Source organism: Corvus brachyrhynchos, unplaced genomic scaffold (genome assembly GCF_000691975.1).
Source record: "Corvus brachyrhynchos isolate BGI_N302 unplaced genomic scaffold, ASM69197v1 scaffold58, whole genome shotgun sequence".
NCBI classification, from domain to species: Eukaryota; Metazoa; Chordata; class Aves; order Passeriformes; family Corvidae; genus Corvus; species Corvus brachyrhynchos.
Window position 1 is genome coordinate 1,804,878 of NW_008239539.1, and position 17,081 is coordinate 1,821,958.

The following is a 17,081-nucleotide window of genomic DNA, read 5'->3' on the forward strand; positions in this document are numbered from 1 at the left end:
TGAGCCGTGGAGGGGGCTGCGAGTGGGACCCCAGCATCAGCCCCAGCGGCTCCGGGAGCCGCGCACGCCGAGCTGCCCGGGGGCTCGGGGTTCAACAAATCTACCCTGAAAGCAGCCCTGAAGTATTCGAAAAACTTAAAGGGTGACCTCGCTCAATGGCTGTTAAATGCATTGATGGATTTAACAGGTTGCCCAGAGAAGCTGGAAATGTACAAGGCCAGGTTGGACGGGGCTTGGAGCAAGCTGGGATTGTGGAAGGTGTCCCTTCCCATGGCAGGGGGTGGAACTGGATGGTCTTTAAGGTCCCTTCCAAACCATTCTGTAATTCCATGTTTTCAAGTCAGCTTCTAGGTGAACCAAGTATGTTGTCTGGGTCACTTGGCTTAACTCCTCCAAGCAGTAAAATTGGTCTGTAGATGGTGAGAAGGCGCTTGAGTTGATGGCACTACTTACCTGGTGGGGCTGATGACAGCCAGCCTCTGTTCAAAGAAAATACAGCTGCAAACTTCACTCAAGGCAGACTGAAACAGTTTGCTGGTGCTTTGTTGTGCTGTCGAGTGAGCTGCTGCCTGGGTGTACTCTTGATTTGCACGTTAAACTGAAACATGGGGTCCTTGGCACAAGAAGGATATAGACTTGTTGAAGTGGGTCCAGAGGAGGCCACGGAGATGCCCCAAGGGCTGGAGCCCCTCTGCTTTGGAGCCAGGCTGGGAGAGCTGGGGGTGTTCACCTGGAGAGGAGAAGGCTCCAGGGAGAGCTCAGAGCCCCTTGCAGGGCCTAAAGGGGCTCCAGGAGAGCTGCAGAGGGACTGGGAACAAGGACTGTGAGTTTGATGAGGCCCTGGCACAGGGTGCCCAGAGAAGCTGTGGCTGTCCCTGGATCCATGGAAATGTTCAAGGCCAGGTTGGACATTGGGGCCAGTGGAAGGTGTCCCTGCCCATGGCAGGGGGTGACAGAAGATAGGCTTTAAGGTCCCTTCCAATGCAAACCATTCCAGGATTCTGTGTCTCCGTTCTTAGATTGTATTTGAGAATTGAACTATTTCCTATACTGTGGATGGATAAATCGATGTGCTATGACTTCCTGTGGAGTAGGCAGGTGAGGAATGAGGGGCTTTCCTTCAGGAATGCTTATCTCCTGCTGCAGGCTGGCAAATAGCAGGGAGTTAATGTGTTGCTGTGCATAAAAGTTCCATGGTGGTTTTTTGGTGAGAAAATTACCTTACGAGATGGATGTGTGGAAATATTGTGCCTGGAGCTTGTTGTGATACACACATGGAAGAGAAACAGCTCTGAGGGCAGAGTGCTGGACACTGTTCCGTTTCCTTCTTCCCCTCAGCCAAAAAGACTCTTGCTTATTGTGTGGTCAGGAATGTGTAAATGTTGTTGTTTGGGTGTTTGTGTTGCTTGCCTTTGGTTTTGATCCATACCAGGACTCCAGGTACCTCTGCCAGGTGTAGGAGCAGTGCCCAGGCTCCACCTCAGCACAGTGACCTGCACCCTCTGTGCTGCTTCACCTCCTCCAGAGGTGTTTCTCTGGGGGCAAGATCAAGCCCTGCCTGAGCAGATGTCTGCTTCTAAAAGATGGTAAAGGTTTATTGTGGCGCCGTTCCACCTTGAGGCTTCCTTATATCAAGCTTCAAAAGACTTGTTCTTAAGTTCTTAGGTGAAAAAGCTCTAATAAATATCCTACAGCTTGGTACCATGTTATTAATCTGTGTGTAAAGCATCAATTACAATATCTCCCTAAGAGAAAGGCACTCCAGGCAGAGGAAATGTTGCACACCTTTCTCTCCACCTTTCTCTAGAAGGGAGGAGGAAAGAATACAGCCCCGTGGAGTCCCCCTTTTCTAACTGGAAATGTCAGCTTAGCTGGGTGCCACAGCTGGCTTTCACGTGGTGTAATGGTATTTGAGGAAGTCAAGAATCCTGCTATTTTCAGCAGTTCTGTGTCAAAAACAAACAAAAAAAAAACCTGCTCAGTTCTCTTCAAGATGAAAAGCAGCCACCACAGGTGGGAGAAGTTAATAAAGTCACTTGCTGCCAGTTCCACATCCAACAGGCAGCTCCAGTGTGGTAGGAGCTGACTGAGTTCCGTGCCTGGATGAGAAGCGGGGGGGGGGAGGGTTGATTCAGGGCTTTCTGTGTATTTTATCTATACTCTCAGTTTCTGATTTCCAGCCATTTGGCTGTATTCTGTTAAGTAAGCTGCTCCTACAAATAGCAGAATAGAAGTCAAGCATGTGGAAAATCCCTCAGGTGCACTGTGGCTGATTCTAGAGGAGAAGGAAACACACAGTTAATGTCACTGCCTGTCCCTGTGCTGTGTGTAGCGATGTGTGTTCCTCACGGGAGCCCTCACAGGCCTGGCTCGTGCTGGGGGAGCTTTGCACACTGGGGGTGCACCACTGCTTCTTCAGAATCCATTTCTCTGGAATGCTCCCAGAGTTACAGCAAGTGCTATCAGGGGTCCATATCCCTCCTCTTCCCACCTCCTTCCCTGGTACACCCAGCAGGTGGATCTTGAGCTTGTAATGAACTCTCTCTACTTGGTTCTCGGAGGAGTTGCTGTGTGGGCTGGAGCAAAAGGGGTGCCCAGGGAACTGAGGCTCTCAGGGCTCTGTGCTGTTGGCACAGTGTGTCACAGGATGCTTTGAGAAATGTGGTGGCTGCTGCTGTTTTCTGTGTTCAGGTGGGTAAGAACTGAAATACTTTTAGTATCTACTTAGGATGGTTAGGGTTGTTATTCCTGGGATAGTTGTTAGTAGCCAGATTTATTGCTTCAATGCATTGGCAACTCCGACCTCTGAGCTTTTATCAATTATTCTGGGCTTGGCCAGCTGGAATTGAGCCTCTTTCCTGGTGTTTCCCCATGGTACTCCAGGTGTGCTCCACCTGTGGATTGGGGTTTCTATGTGGTCATGCTCTTCACCTAAGTTGTCTTTCCTCATATGTTTTTTTAGCCAGATGCAAATAGGAAGTCGAGCAGGGAGCCTGGGCCACTCTGGAGCTGAATGGATGTTTGAGGAGCAGAGATACTCTCTGGTTGGGTGGTTTCTTTCTGGTGGTTGAATATACCTGTTTATAATTTGAGTGGAACACGAGATGGCTTTAAAAACACATCTGTCCGTGGTGCTAAAGCCCTGGGAAGATGCACGTCTTGAGCTAATGTGGCCCAGGTGCTCCATGGTAACACCTGAGACTCTTTGTCTTTACCAGTGCTAATCATCATCTGCCGCTGGGTGGGCCAAGCAGCCACCTTTCACTGCTTTTTCTGATGTTTTTTTTCCTTTTTTTTTCACAGGAATTATAGCAGGAGTCTCTGTTGCTTTGAGAAGCACAATGACGGTCTCACAGCTCTATTTGGAGAAGAGGGTGTAGCAGGTCTGCTGCCACTGCACTCTCCCGAGGTATGAAAGGTTTCTAGGGCAGGTGTGAGTTATCAGCTGTCATTTTTCCACAGCTTCCTGTGGATGTAATAGTCACTGGCTCTTTTTTCCAGCCTTCCCTCAGCTGGCGAAGCACAGAGGCAATAAGCCTGTGGCAGTCGGGTCCAGCAGCTGCCAGTGAGCAGTGTGTCTGTCCAAGCAGCAGAGTTCAGGCTGCTAAGCTACAGCTTGTGCCATCCCACTGTTCTGTGGCTGATGACTTAATTTCTGGGCTGTGGGTGATTCTAGACTGGTCTGTCCTGAGCCTTCCTGCTGTGGAGGTTTGTGACCTCCTGCAGAGGTGCAGGAATTCCTGGTGTAGGAGGTGAGGTCAGAATAAGCAAGATCCCAGCTAAATGTGCTTGACAAGGCTTCTCCCGCTCTATTTGCGCTCACGGGGAGGGTCCCCGCCCAGCCTAATCATGTTACAGGTCGTGTTCCAAGGTGCCCTGTGCCTCTTGGCTCGAGTATCTGATACCTGATAGCAGCCCGGGCTTCCTGGGGTGTGCTTGTCCTGCTCCTTTCACTGCACTCTGGGTTGGATGCTCTGCTGGTAGGTTCTCTCTGCATTGACTGGCTTGGCGTGGACTGGCTTTTAGCACCAGTGAGACTGAGAGATCCAGCGAGTCCTGACCTTTGCTCCTGGGGTAATGTGATCCTCTGCAGAGGAACTGTCTGATCGCTGGACCCTATTTCTCCAAAAATCCCCCATTCTCAGGTACTCAAACTTTTAAAGTCCTTTTCCCCTCGCCCTTGCTTAGATTTTACAGTGTGATGGCATTTTGCAGTAATTTTTGAGGGAGAATCTATTGCCTATTCATGTTTCACCTCTGGTTTTGGGCTGAAAATGTCAGGGATAAGTTGTCTGAGTGCTCTGACTGTTGAGTTCAGCGCTACACTGCGTCATGTTGCCGAGGGCTGTGTCTGCTCAGCAGTGGAATTTGAGTGGGGTGGAATGAGCACAGTGCCTCCAACCAGCCGTCCAGCCTTTTGTGTTCCTGATGTTCGTGGATGGTATTAGTAGGAGCAGTACAAAGGAATTCCTAAAGGAATTGCAGAAAGCAACCTAATAATGCTTTCTAAAATGATTTGTGTACTTCCCTTGAGATGCTGGTTACTGATGCATGTTTGAGGGTTAAAACCCGGGTAGGAGAGTCTGAGGGAGGAATCCTGATGAGAACAGTGAGAGGTGGCTGGGAGCAGGGAAATGCTGAGGACGGGATTGTTCCTGTTGCCTGTAGTTCTTGCCTCAGTTCAGCTGGAACAGTGGGCATCCTAGCAGTGGGATGTGATTGCCAGCTTAACATCAGGCATGTTCTTTCAGCATGGTGGTTCCTTTTCCTTCCTTTCAGTGAGCTAGAACAACTGAATCCTACTTTGTGCACAAAAGCATTTAAAACACCGCGATATGGGAAGCTGTGGAAGCTTTCAATGAGAAAAATTTTGCCTAATGATTACAGATATAAGGTAAGGAAGGGGCATAGGGGGAAGAATTGCCGTGGAGCTCTGTAAGGCTCCTAAGACAGGCTCCTTCTCCAGAGTACGTTTCATTCTGGCTTTGCATCTCTGTACTGCGCTTTAATTAGCGTGAGTTTTGTTGGAGCTGCAGGTTGAATTTACTGCAGTAGTGTTGGGAAGCAGCACAGGATGCTGGACACAGCCCCGGACTGGGACTGCAGAGACTTGCCTCTGTCTCTGCCACGTACTGGGCAAGATATTCTACCTAATAAATCTCCTTCTCTCTATTTGTAAGAAAGCTTCTAGTAAGGTCTGTAAAAATTGCCTGGAATGTATTGCGCTGCTTGGCATGGGGGATCTAAAATGTTCCAATTTCTCTCTATTACAGGTGTGTGGTAAAAATGGTGCAGAAATACCAGTCCCCAGTTCGAGTCTACAAATACCCTTTTGAGCTCGTCATGGCAGTGAGTAACACGCAGCACTTTTCCTGCTCCAGCTGCTGAGGGCCAGTGGGAGGTGGGGGACTGGGGGTTTGGCTGGATGTCTGTGACAGCCCTACTGCAGGAGCAGAGCCTCAGCTCTCCTCCTTCAATTTTCCAAGAAAAATAAGGATCAGTATCCCAGCATTAAGAATGGCAGTTTAGTTGTTAGAAGGGGAAAAAAACCCAAGAAAATCCAACCTTCTGTATTTATTCTTTGATGAGGAAGGAAAAAAAAAAATTGACATTGTTAGGCAGGGTCAGTTTGTGGCCAGACACCTTCTTTGCCATATCACCAAATGCCACTCAGTTCACAATCTGTCCAGATGTGATCCCAATCAGCACTGTAGTATGGATATATCTACAACTGGGTTCTGAATAATACTGAGCTTTTTGATTTGGTTAGAAGCTGGAAATCTTTGGGAAAAATCTTCTGTATTGTTCTTCCCTGTCCACTCTGTGATTGAACTGTCAGGAGATCTCTCTCCGAATCTTGTGATTTCCACAAGGGGCTTGAGGGTTGTCATTGAGCTTCATTCACTGGTGATGCAGAAAGCTGCTGTTGACCATGGGAGCTGCTTTAGGCAGAGTTTCTTTGTGATATTGTGGACTTTGTCACAATTAGGTGTGAGTCCAATACCCATCTCAAAGGTTTGCTGTTGCATTTCAAGGGCAGCCCTGAGCATTTGGGCATTGTTAGAGGAGCTTGTTTATGAAGTCTTGCAAGGTTTGTTTTGTAATCTACTGGGCATTTCAGTCAGCTGTAGGGATCCCCAGGCTTGGTATTTGTCACTTTTATCCTGCTGCTTCCTCCGTTGCCTGTTCCCAGTTTCTTTAGTTTGTGGGAGCCCAGGAGAGAAGATGGAAAGCTGCAGCCGCTGCAGGCAGCTGACATGAAACCCATGAATGGAAGGAACTCTACTGACTTCCTCTTGACAATGTGGCCTCTTCAAGATTCCTGAGAAATACATGCCTTAAGATTTGTTTTATCCAAAACAGTCTCCAGTCTTTTATTTTGTTAAAACTGGGGGAATCGGTTTGTGAATAAGGAACCCCAAAGGTAGCAGCAGCTTAGAGTGGTTGCTGTTCACTTTGCTCTCTGATCATCCAGATGAGCACTGCTTTTGCTGACAGTTGAGCTCCCTCCCAAATCCACCCCTTTTTCTCCCAGTCTTACCCAGATTTGCCATGTTTGTTCACAGCTAAACCAGTAACGTGCCACGGAATTGCCCTGACCAGTCTGGGGCTGATATTTGTGGCAGTGAAGCTTTCCTGGCTGTGCTCTTTGCTCTCTCAGTGCATCCTGTGTGAGAATAAGACACCAGTATCTGTGATGAAGATCCCGGGAGCCTTTGCTCCATGCACACCTCTCCACGTTCCTGTTGTCTCTATTAGCAGGATAAAGCTGCCACCAGATGCTCCTCAGTCGATTGACTGCTAATAGAGGAGGGTGGCCTTGAGACAAATCCTTTGTAAGCTTGTTAGCACATGCCTAAAGGACAGGGGCTGGTGAGCTTAATTTTGAAGTGGTTTAGTTTTATTTGCTTTCAGTTTTTCAGCATAACAGAACTTAAAATTCCCTGGGAATTGAGGGCTGGGGTTGTAAATGTCATCCTTTAGTTGTTCAGCAAATCTTAGCAAAGTTGTTAGTCCTCTTTCTTATGAACAAGTTCCTTTTCCAGGGTCACACAGCAGACTGTGCTGCAGATTAGGGAGCTGAATACAGACCCCTTACACCCGCACCCCGCCCCCCCTTGATGTCCTGTGAAAATCCTGTGTTCCCAGCAGGATCTGCCATTCCAAAGCAGCATTTCAATCTTGTGGTGGTCCATGCAGGCTGAGCTGGATGAAGACTTGGTTACCACTGTTGCTGTGTTCAGATGGAAGCTCCCATTTGTGTGGAGGCAGCGAGGATCTCATGGATCTCACAGAGCTGTCAGGTACCAGCTGTCAGTTGCTGGAAGTTTTGCAGGGAAGAGTGGGTGTGCAGTGAAGCTGTTTTGCTCCTCAGCACGTGGCATTGCTGTTAATCTCCTTCACCATAAATCTGACAGCAGCTTCCTCAGCACTGATACTCAGCTGCTTTCATCTTTTCCCCTCTAATGCTGTGTGGGAACCTTTGGAGTGCCGAGGTCTCAGGCTGTGGTAGGAAAGCAGAGGTCGCAGGGGTGACCCCAAGACACCTCCATGTTTTACAGATCCCTGGGCACCCTTCAGCTTGATACACTTGTGTTTAATTCCTCATTGGGGAGGGTCATCCCTCACAACACAGCCTGAACAGAACACAGGAAGTAAGTTGGGAAAAGCATTTTTCCCTCAGAACCTCCAGCATTTGGACCCTACTGTAGAAAGCAGTGGGTGTGCTTTGCTCACATAGGAGAGTCTGAGAAATAGGGCTGTCACAGCCAAGTTTGGCAAGCAATTCCTTGCTTCCTGACCTGGCTCACACACATGGTGTTTCCCACCCTCAGGAGCAGGAGTTGTCCTCCCTGGACTTGTGCAGAGCCCATGTGTGTGCCTGGGACTGCGCTCCAGGGATGAGCCAGGGCTTTTCCTGGTGGTACCTTTGTTACTGTGTGTCAGGGTAATTGTCTCTGGATTTACACTCTGCCGTTTGCTAATGCTTCTGCAGCTGGGGTTGGAGCATTTGCAGGCAGGAGATTTGACGTGTGTTCCAAGTCCTTGGAAGAACATTCCCCTCCTTGCTCTCTTTGCCAGTCCTCTGCATCTGAGGAAGTAAAAAGGAATCAGCTTAACAAGTCTTTTCTTGTCATTTGGGAGTTCTGAATTTTCTTCTTTTTTCTTGTCCTTCCTTCTAAAAAAGATTTAAGGAAAGGGTGGTTTTTCCGCACCTGCCCAAGGTCACTGTAGTCATTTCCACCTGCTTTGTTCCTAACTTGGATTCACATTAATGGATCAAAAGTATTTCAAACACATATTCAGTGCCTGACACCTTTATCCCTTATACTTGAAAAGAACCTTGACTTCTGTAATGCTTTGTTATCTTGTCATGTTTTTCCTTTCTATTTTATCTTTTTTGTGTGTGTCCTCTTTTAAATGGAGCTGTTCCTCCAGTGGATTGTCCATGCCTCTCTGGGCCTCATCTTGTCTTCCCTTCAGTTAGATCAGCAGATCTGACATTGCATGTCTTCTAATTTTATCTTACAGCCAAGAAAATTCCCAAGTATAAACTTGCTTTTCATTTTCTTTCTGTTGTAGTTGTAGTTGGAAAGCTAAAAGGGATTTTTAAAAAATGTTATAATGAATGAAAAATCCAGAAGGAGAGGTACCTCTGCCACATATGAGTGATGTAAATATTTGTGAGCCTTCTCTGATGTATTGGGGGATGAGAATTTGGTTAGGGTGAGCGAGTCCAACATGCAGGAAACAGAGCTGAGAGAGATTGCATGTTTAATGTTATTTGCAATGAATTATTAGGTTAGATGAGATAGCTGTAGCTGGAGGGTTTCAGCTTTGAACGTGGTAGGGAGTTGAGTCCCTGTTATTTTTAGTAGTGCCTCAGCCCTTCACGGTCACCGTTGACACTGGCCATTTTCACACATTTTAGAGGATTTATAGGATTAGGTCCCTAAAGCTACAGGTTGGGAATAACCCCCCAGAGACCTTACAGGGTCTTCTGTATGTGATGGATAATTTCAGTTGCTGCATTAGTGGTGCAAATGAGAAATCCCTGACAACACTTGGCAATGGTTTCCTCCTCTTGCCACAGTGCACTTCATGTTCAGCTCTCCCTGCTAAGAGCAGTTTATGGTTTCTGCTGCAAGAGAGGGATCTTTCTGCACTGCTATATAAAAATAAGTCGTGATTTTGGAAAAAAAGCACAAAGATCAGGTGTTGGGGGGTTTGCAGAAGCATCAGCTCCCATTGCCTTTGCAGCTGTATTTTGTGCTTGAGACAAAACTGCCGTGGAGCCCCACATGTGCCTGATGTGAGTCAGTGCTGCTTTCTGCTTGACCTCATTTCTTGGTGCTGCCCACGGCATGTGCTGACACATATCTGAGCAGCTGGGAGCCCGAGCTCTTGGACACACACACACACACACAAAGAGCCTTGGTGTGTGTTTCTGTGCTGGCTGAGTGCTGCTCATCAGGCCAGGGCAATTCTGCTCCTGCAGCAAGAATTTGGGTGGGGGTGGCTCCTCTGGCAGTGCCTGTTTGGTGTGGGAGTGTTTCTCATCTCCAGCTTCACTCAGAGTCTCTGATAGACCTGTGGGAGCTCCTGAGTTCCCTGCCTGGGTCTGCAAGTGAAAGCTGCGCCATCTGAGCTCCTGGCCTGCACTTCCAAGCAGCTCCCTCACTTCTGGTTTTAGTGGCAATTCAGTGTTCATTGAATCACGGAATGGCTTGCGTTGAAGGGACCTTAAAGCCCATCCCATCCCACCGCTGCCATGGGCAGGGACACCTCCCACTAGCCCAGGCTGCTCCAAGCCCCACTGTCCAACCTGGCCTTGGACACTTCCAGGGATCCAGGGGCAGCCACAGCTTCTCTGGGCACCCTGTGCCAGGGCCTCCCCACCCTCCCAGGGAACAATTTTTCCCCAATATCCCATCTAACTGTGCCCTGTGGCAGGGTGAAATCATTCCTGTTTGTCCTGTCACTCCATGCCCAAATCCAAAGTCTGTCTCCAGATTTCTTGTAGGCCTCCAAGGTTCTTTACATTTGGTTGATCTGCAGTTTTTTATTTCATAGATAAGATAAAGTAGGAAATTAACAGTGGATGATTCTGTTTCAGCTCAGTACAGTTTGAGTGTCAGAGGTTCTAATGAGCTGAGTGACAAATTTAATTCAGGCTGCAAATGCTGCAAGTTTATTTAAAGTCATAACTTACTTCTCATGGAGCAAGCAGCAGAAATATTCCTTCTCCATCATCTTTACTCTCTCATCCTGTACACAGGGTCATACCCATGAAAAGCAAACATCTGTGGTCCCGATGTGAGATGTCTTTTTCTTGTGCCTGACCCTCAGGAGCAGTCCTGATGATTGTCACTGGATTTGGCAGTGGTCCTCACTGCTGCCCCTCAGTCGTCAGCCTTCTCTGCACTGTTTGCACACTGGCAAAGCTTTTGCTCCTTTCCAGCAGTTGAGGATCTGGCCCAGGGTGACATGCAAGAGTCAACCATCCAGGACAACCTAAATCAAAATGCATCACTCATTTCACAGCCATCCCAACGTTCTTTTGTGTCACCAGTGTTAGGAGGTTTGTAGATGCAGGCTAATTGAAAACAGCTCATTGCTGTTTTGGCTGTCAGGCTTAGCTGCAGGAGAAGAAACTGAATGCTGGAGGCCAGGTCCTGACAGCCAGAACTGCTTTTCATACTCTTTTTTCAAACTTACTTTTCTTTTCAGCTTCAACATGCATTGTGTTCAAGTTTTCAGATTTTAAGTAGCTTTATTTAATGACTTCTTCCTGTTGCCTTTAGGAGATTGAGTGTATAAAGAGACTGCTTAAATCCTGGTATGCTGGATGTGCTCTCCTCCCTAATGCTGTGGTGTCTTAAAGGGTTTGATATTTCACTGGCTGATGCAGTGGTGCTCTTGCAACAGAACCTCCTTTTGCTACTTAACACCCAAACAGCTTGGGGTGTGCCTGTAACAGATCAATGGTGTGAGAGCTGTACCATGCACGAGCAGGCTGATGTCTAGCAAGGATCACGTCAGCTCTGTGGGTTTGTTCAGAGTGACAGTTCAATGTGTGTTCACAGCCCAGCCAGGTCTCAAAGGCTGCTGCTGTCTTGCTTCCTGAGTGCTGCAGGTTGTTTGTCAGGTCACTTGTAGTGCCATGGCACTGATGCACCACAGAGGACACTTGGGGGGGGGTTCCTGCATGCTGAATTGTAATTACAGGCTGGAATAGCCCCATCTGGAGCTCCAAGGTGTTGTCACTATTCTGGTATCATCACAGCCTGGATTTAGATAAAGAAAAGTAGAACCTTAACTAAAATATTTGATGCTGGCTCATAGCCTCTACTTTCAAGTGTGAGCTCTGGAGCCAGGAGAGCATTTGGTGCAGGGAAGCAGAGCAGTTCCTGGCAGCTGGAATCCTCAGAAGCAGAAGTGAAGGCACAGAGGGCTGTGTGAAGTAGCCAGAGAGGTTGGAGTGGAGCTCTCAGTGCAGCAGCTGCAGGAGTGCCAGGGGAGAGGATCCTGCTGCCCTCTGTGTCCCTGGGTAGCTGCAGGTGACACAGGGAAGAGCTCTGCAGTGTGTCCAGTGCTTGGAAGCTCCTTTGGAGCTGCTGGGATGCAGGTAATGGCACAGCTTTTAGGTACTGCCTGAAATGGTATTGCTGGGTGGCAGGACCCTGGAGATGGAGAGAGAACCAATGTGCAGGGGAGGAAAATGCTTCAAAACAGGTGTTCTTTGGTGATCAGTCCATGCCACACATGACATGAAATGCCTTGATAATAACCTAAGCAATAGTTAAGAAATCCCTGCAAAACAGCATCTGCTTTGTCTGTTATTGATTGTTACAGATTATAGATATCTGTTATAGATTTGCTTTTAACATATAGATTGTTGGGGATATTGAACTTGCCTCTTGACAAGTCCTCCTTGGATGTGGATGGTCTGCCTGCAGCCATGGGCTGTGCCAGGTATTTTAAAGAAGGCAGCTTCCCTTGTCCCTGCTTTTTGCCATGCTTGGAAGGTGAGTTTGCTGTGACTGCCAGAAGCTACTGGGTTAACATTTTATGCACTTAAGAGATAATCTAGTGTTGACTCAAGACATGATGCTTCAGTGTGACTTGAAGGCTTGAAACCCTGCTGTCAAGATACACTAAAAATACTCCCTCTTCTTCCTGCTAGGAGCCTGGGAGTGATGCTCTGTGTGTCAGCTGGGCTGGCTCTGCCCTGGGGTGCTCAGCCCCGGGCCCTGCCACCTCCTCCCTTGGCATTAAGCAGGTTGAGAGTGAGCAGTAGCTGGGAAAGAGCTGACATTTCTCCTGGGGTTGTGGTGTGGGATGTTTCCCCTCAAGCGAGTAGAAAGTGAGTGCTGTTTGTCACAGCTGCTGGATGATGGAAGAGCTGCTTTCTGGAAGGAGCTGATGGAAGAACTGCTTATTCATTGGGAGTTCTGGAGAACTGCTGGCAACATCTGCACGTTATGCTCAGTGTGTTTTGTGGGGGTGACAAAGGTCTCTGAGAGCTTTGCTTTGCCGCTGCTGGGCAGGATGGTGCTGGCACCATGTGTGGACTGGAGAAGATTTACACTAATTCCAAGAGTCTCTACAGGTTTAATCACCTTCTCCAGCTGCAGCATGGAGGTTATTTCCTTGAAGGATGGATTGTGTCTCAAGCTAAATCTGGTGGGTGCTGGCTGGTGCAGGGATGGCTGAGCTCTGAAGGCAGCTCCAGTTCAGAGGCACAGCCCAAGAAGACACATCCAGCTCTGTTGTATCACCTTTATCTCATGTTCCAGTAGTGACTAAAAGACCCTTCTCTACTGAATGTGTAGGTGCAGAAGACAAATTATAAACTCTTCAGCAGGGACTAAAAGAGGTGGTAAAATTTAGAATCATAATTAATTCTTACATCTCAACCAGTATGGGCTTGTTTTAACTGCTAAGCACAGTGACCTGCCCAAGTCTGATCCTGAATCATGGCCAATTTGTATAAATTCTCACTTCTGGCTTCTGGCAATGACAGAGTGTCCTTCCAAGTAGCCATTAGTTTGTGAGCCAGCCTGTTTGATTTTGGGGTGAATCATCAAGCAGTAAATGTGTGATGTGACATTTGACTGCCGTGTTTTGCTCTTTCAAGCGTTAGTCACACGAGAGCTCTGCTTCCTTGCCTTCCCATTTTGGTTTCTCTCTCTCCACACTGGGCTGTGGCACCCAGTGGTTCCTGGATAAGGTGTCACCTCGATAGTTTTTGGTAAAGGCCAAAGCTTTGTGCTGTTTGTGACCTCAGCTGCTCCACACAGAGTTCCTTCTCCCAGCAGAGGAGAAGGCTGCAGCAGGGTAGCTTGAATGGGATATTGTTCCTCCTCAGACAGGAGGTCAGGCACGTTGGTGGCTTCCTGGGATGCCTTTGTGCAGCTGCAGTGCAAGGGCCTGGGTTTAGGAGGTTTGCTGTGGCCCTCAGTTGTGCCTGTATTGCAATAGATGCTGCTGCTCCCTGAATTGTTTCTTTCACCAAAATCTGAAGGAATGAGGCAAATTATTGGCTGTAGTCCAGGCAGAGATAACACTGGGTCAATGTTTGTAGCCAGGCTACTGTTGTCCCATGCACTTCTCGTTGGCAGATCTTTTTCCTCTTGCCAACAGAAGTGTTTCTTTTTTTCCCTTGGGCCCCAAAGACTTTTACTGTGCATACTCTGCACCTCCTTGAAATGAAGTTCCCTTTTCCCTGAATCAGTGCCTTTCTGTACCCTAAATATGCATTTGGTCCCTCCCACATTGTTCCTTGTATATTTTATCTTGCTTTGTGGTTAGTGGGAAGCTGGTATCTGATCTGTTCAAAGCACGTGGATTATTGTGTCTGGTGTGTGCAGACTCTGCGGTTCCCTTCAGCACTGAGACCAAGCAGTGGGAGGGACTGCAGGATGAAATTACTTTTTCCTAGAAGGCCTGAATCTGCAGAGGAATATTTATGTATCATTAGAACTGCTCAAAAGCTGCTCCAAATGCTTCCACTTCTTACATAAAAGTGATGAGGTGTCTTTATCTTGCTTCTCATCATCTCTTTTCAAAGGGATGATGATCTGGGCATCTTCAGCTCAAAACCTGGTATTGTATCTCCTCCTCACTTCCTTTCCTCTGAACACAGAGGTTCCTTTTTCCTGGCAACCTGCACATGGCTGTAACATGACCTTGAAGAATCTCATTAATTAATACAGATTTAAACATTGTCTGATCAAGAAAATTTGAAGCGTTTTAGCACAAGGATGAAGTCTTACCCTTGTCACTTACTCAGGTAATATTGGCTATAAATTCTGTCTACATCAGGTGCATCACAATTAAGTTTCTTTGTGCTCTACACGATGTTGTTCCCCCCCCCAGCTTTTGCACTCCTGAAGTCCCATCTAACAGAAGCTGCCTCTGGAAGCACATGGAAGCCGCTCAGGACCCAGCAGGCTGGAGGGAGCTGCCTCGAGGTGTGCAGGGGGTCTGGCTGCTGAGGTGTTTTGTTTCCTGCAGTAATTCAGTGGTTACACATCCCTGTTGTCGTGCATTCCTGAGGCCTCTGTGGTGTAATTGATTTCAAGGTCACTTCCTAGAAAACCCTGCCAAGGAGAAACAGGAGGAGCTGTTATAAAGATCCTGCCTGCTGGCCATGTCCTGTGGGTCCTGTAGGAACCAGCAGTGACACAGCTCTTAAAGTGGAGGGGCAGGAGCACTCTGGCACTGTCAGGATCTCTGACACCCTGGAACTGGGAATGTGCAGGACTTGCAGAGGGCTCCTGCTCTGCAGGAGAAGGGGCTGAGCGGGTGGAGTAGGGGGGGTGTAGAGGAGGGTAATTTCCTCTTTTCTCTGTGGCTGTGAGGCTTTAGAATGTCACTTTTGGGGTTTGACACTTGTGGTTTTGTATAATTTGTTCTTGTTTGGCATCTGGCTGACCTTTGGAGTAATCTCTTCTCACAGATGTGGCGTTTGTATTGGTTATTGTGTATTTAACCAACAGTTCAGAACACTTTCAAGCATGGCTTCTTGTACTGTTCTCAAACTCTCTTCTCACAAGCTGATTTTCACTTACCAGTGTTGGTCCCATAATCCATTTGGGATGGATATTTACCAGATCAGGTAAAACCACTTGGACACATTTCCCAAGAGATCATGGGGCAAAACCTTGGTCAGAGCATTCTGCTGATTTCACAGTCAGCCGTATCACTATTAATGATTGCTCCTTGTAATTAATCATTTGTCAGCTTCAGTGACACTAAGGGGTCTTTGCTGGGATGCAGAGGTCACTGTAACCAGTTGGAAATATCCTTATCCTAGTTTGGGCTCCCTTCAGTGTGAATGGAAAATCTGACACTACTGAACCTTTGAGATCTTTGACTTTCCTGCATGTTTTAACTTTTCAGCTAGAAATTGTTTCACTTGTAATTTTTTTTCATTTAATTTCTTCTTTGTTGAATTTTTTCATTCCAATGAACTATATCTAAATGCTTATTTCTTCTTTATATTCAGATGCACCCAAAAATAATTGGTTATAGTTCTAAGCAAAATATCTTGATGAGTTCAAACAGATTCCAAATCCCTCTGTCTTCACTCTTGTGAAATTTAATGTGTAATTTCAGTTTCAGGACTGCAAAGATTTAAATGACACTTTGAACTATTGGTCACAGTCCACTATAACAAAAGCACTGATTTTTGCAACAATTCTTTTGTCAGAAATCTGACAAATTGGATTTCGGGAAGGACACTGGTGGGCCTGAGCCAGCACCTCTTGTGAAATGGTTGGTTTGGGTGTGAGGTGTTAATCCCAGTGGGATTTAGAGGGAGGGAGGGAGTGGCTTCATGGCACCATTAATTTTATATTTTTTATATATATATATTTGATCCTGTTGGAGACTTCAGTCATCACAGTGTCTGCCTGAACTGCAGACCCACAATAGACCCACTTTAGCACCCAGTGGTGGCACAACACTGCTGTTGTTCCTTCTGGGAAGGGAGAGGCACAGAAGGGAGAGACAAATCCTAGTTGCTGTATCCTGCTCAGGGCAGAATTCCTGCAGCGAGGAGCTGAAAGAGCAAGTGCAGGCAGCCAAAGCATTAAAACAATTAATACAAAATACTCTGTGCCTTTTATTTCTCTGGGGTGTTCTGTTGTCCACCTTGGACTCTGCAAAAGCCCAGAGGAGGAGACATAACTGATGATGGCTTGAAAAAACTTAAGTATTTCTCTGTCTTTATAAGCTCCCTCAGTTTCCCTGTTGGAGCAGCAATGGACTGTTGCACAGTGATTTTGAGAAGAGGATGCTGGGCAGAGAAATGGGCTGCTCTCCTGCTCAGCTCAGAGTCTGCAGGGATGGGAAGTCTGGGTGCTCCGGGAACAGCTTTGCTGTGACTGCAGCGTGGGGCTTCAGCTGTCCTTCATGTGATCTCAGGCATCTTCCCTGCTGTATTTTTAGAGCTGTTGTGCAAAGAAGATTAGCAAAGGACTTAATATCGATGTGGATATGGATTCTTTCTCAAATATGGCAATGTTCCCCCTATTTAGGCGATGTGTTTGGGCTGGTGTCACAGTTATATCACCAGGCTGTGCACTGCCATGTGCTTCTGCCCTGGCCTCTCTTCCTACTCCAGATGCTGTTTAGCTGACTGAAATAGTGGCTGCACTCTTTGTCCTGGTCTTAGTTTTGCTGGATCTAATGACAGTTTATTAGGGAGCCTGTCTCCAGCTGGATCAAGTCCATATTTAGTGGAGAAAGAAACAGCTGGGAGTTGAGATCCAGTGGTTTATCTTCAGATGGGAGCCACAGACACCTGGATTCAGTGGTGGTTTCAGACTGGCTCTTGTGGTCTCTCTGTGGTGAGGGGGCACCTACAGGTAAAGCTGTTCAAGTGAAGCCTTTGGAGGGTCCACTAGAACAGCTCTTGTTTGTTTGGAAACTCCCTCAAATGTTCCTGGCACAGCTGCACCCCTGAAAGAGCAGAATCCCAGAATGGTTTGAGTGGGAAGGGACCTTAAAGCCCATCCCATCCCATCCCATCCCATCCCATCCCATCCCATCCCATCCCATCCCATCCCACC

General features: G+C 47.4%; 1 protein-coding gene across 5 annotated transcripts in view; it reads left to right on the forward strand.

Moving 5' to 3' along the window:
* Window positions 1-3,303: 3,303 nt before the first annotated feature.
* SEC14L5 (SEC14 like lipid binding 5) overlaps window positions 3,304-17,081 on the forward strand; it is a 34,660-nt gene continuing 20,882 nt past the window's right edge. Inside the window, exons 1-4 of one of the 5 annotated variants that reach the window (XM_017741288.1) lie at window positions 3,304-3,409; window positions 3,985-4,145; window positions 4,780-4,894; window positions 5,274-5,349. In XM_017741288.1, coding sequence (XP_017596777.1) covers window positions 4,878-4,894; window positions 5,274-5,349 — 93 coding nt within the window. In that variant the 5' untranslated portion in view covers window positions 3,304-3,409; window positions 3,985-4,145; window positions 4,780-4,877. Of the gene's footprint in view, window positions 3,410-3,984; window positions 4,146-4,779; window positions 4,895-5,273; window positions 5,350-7,200; window positions 7,305-17,081 lie in introns of those variants that run through there. The other 4 variants (XM_017741289.1, XM_017741290.1, XM_008639085.2 and 1 more) reach the window with 4 other exon arrangements.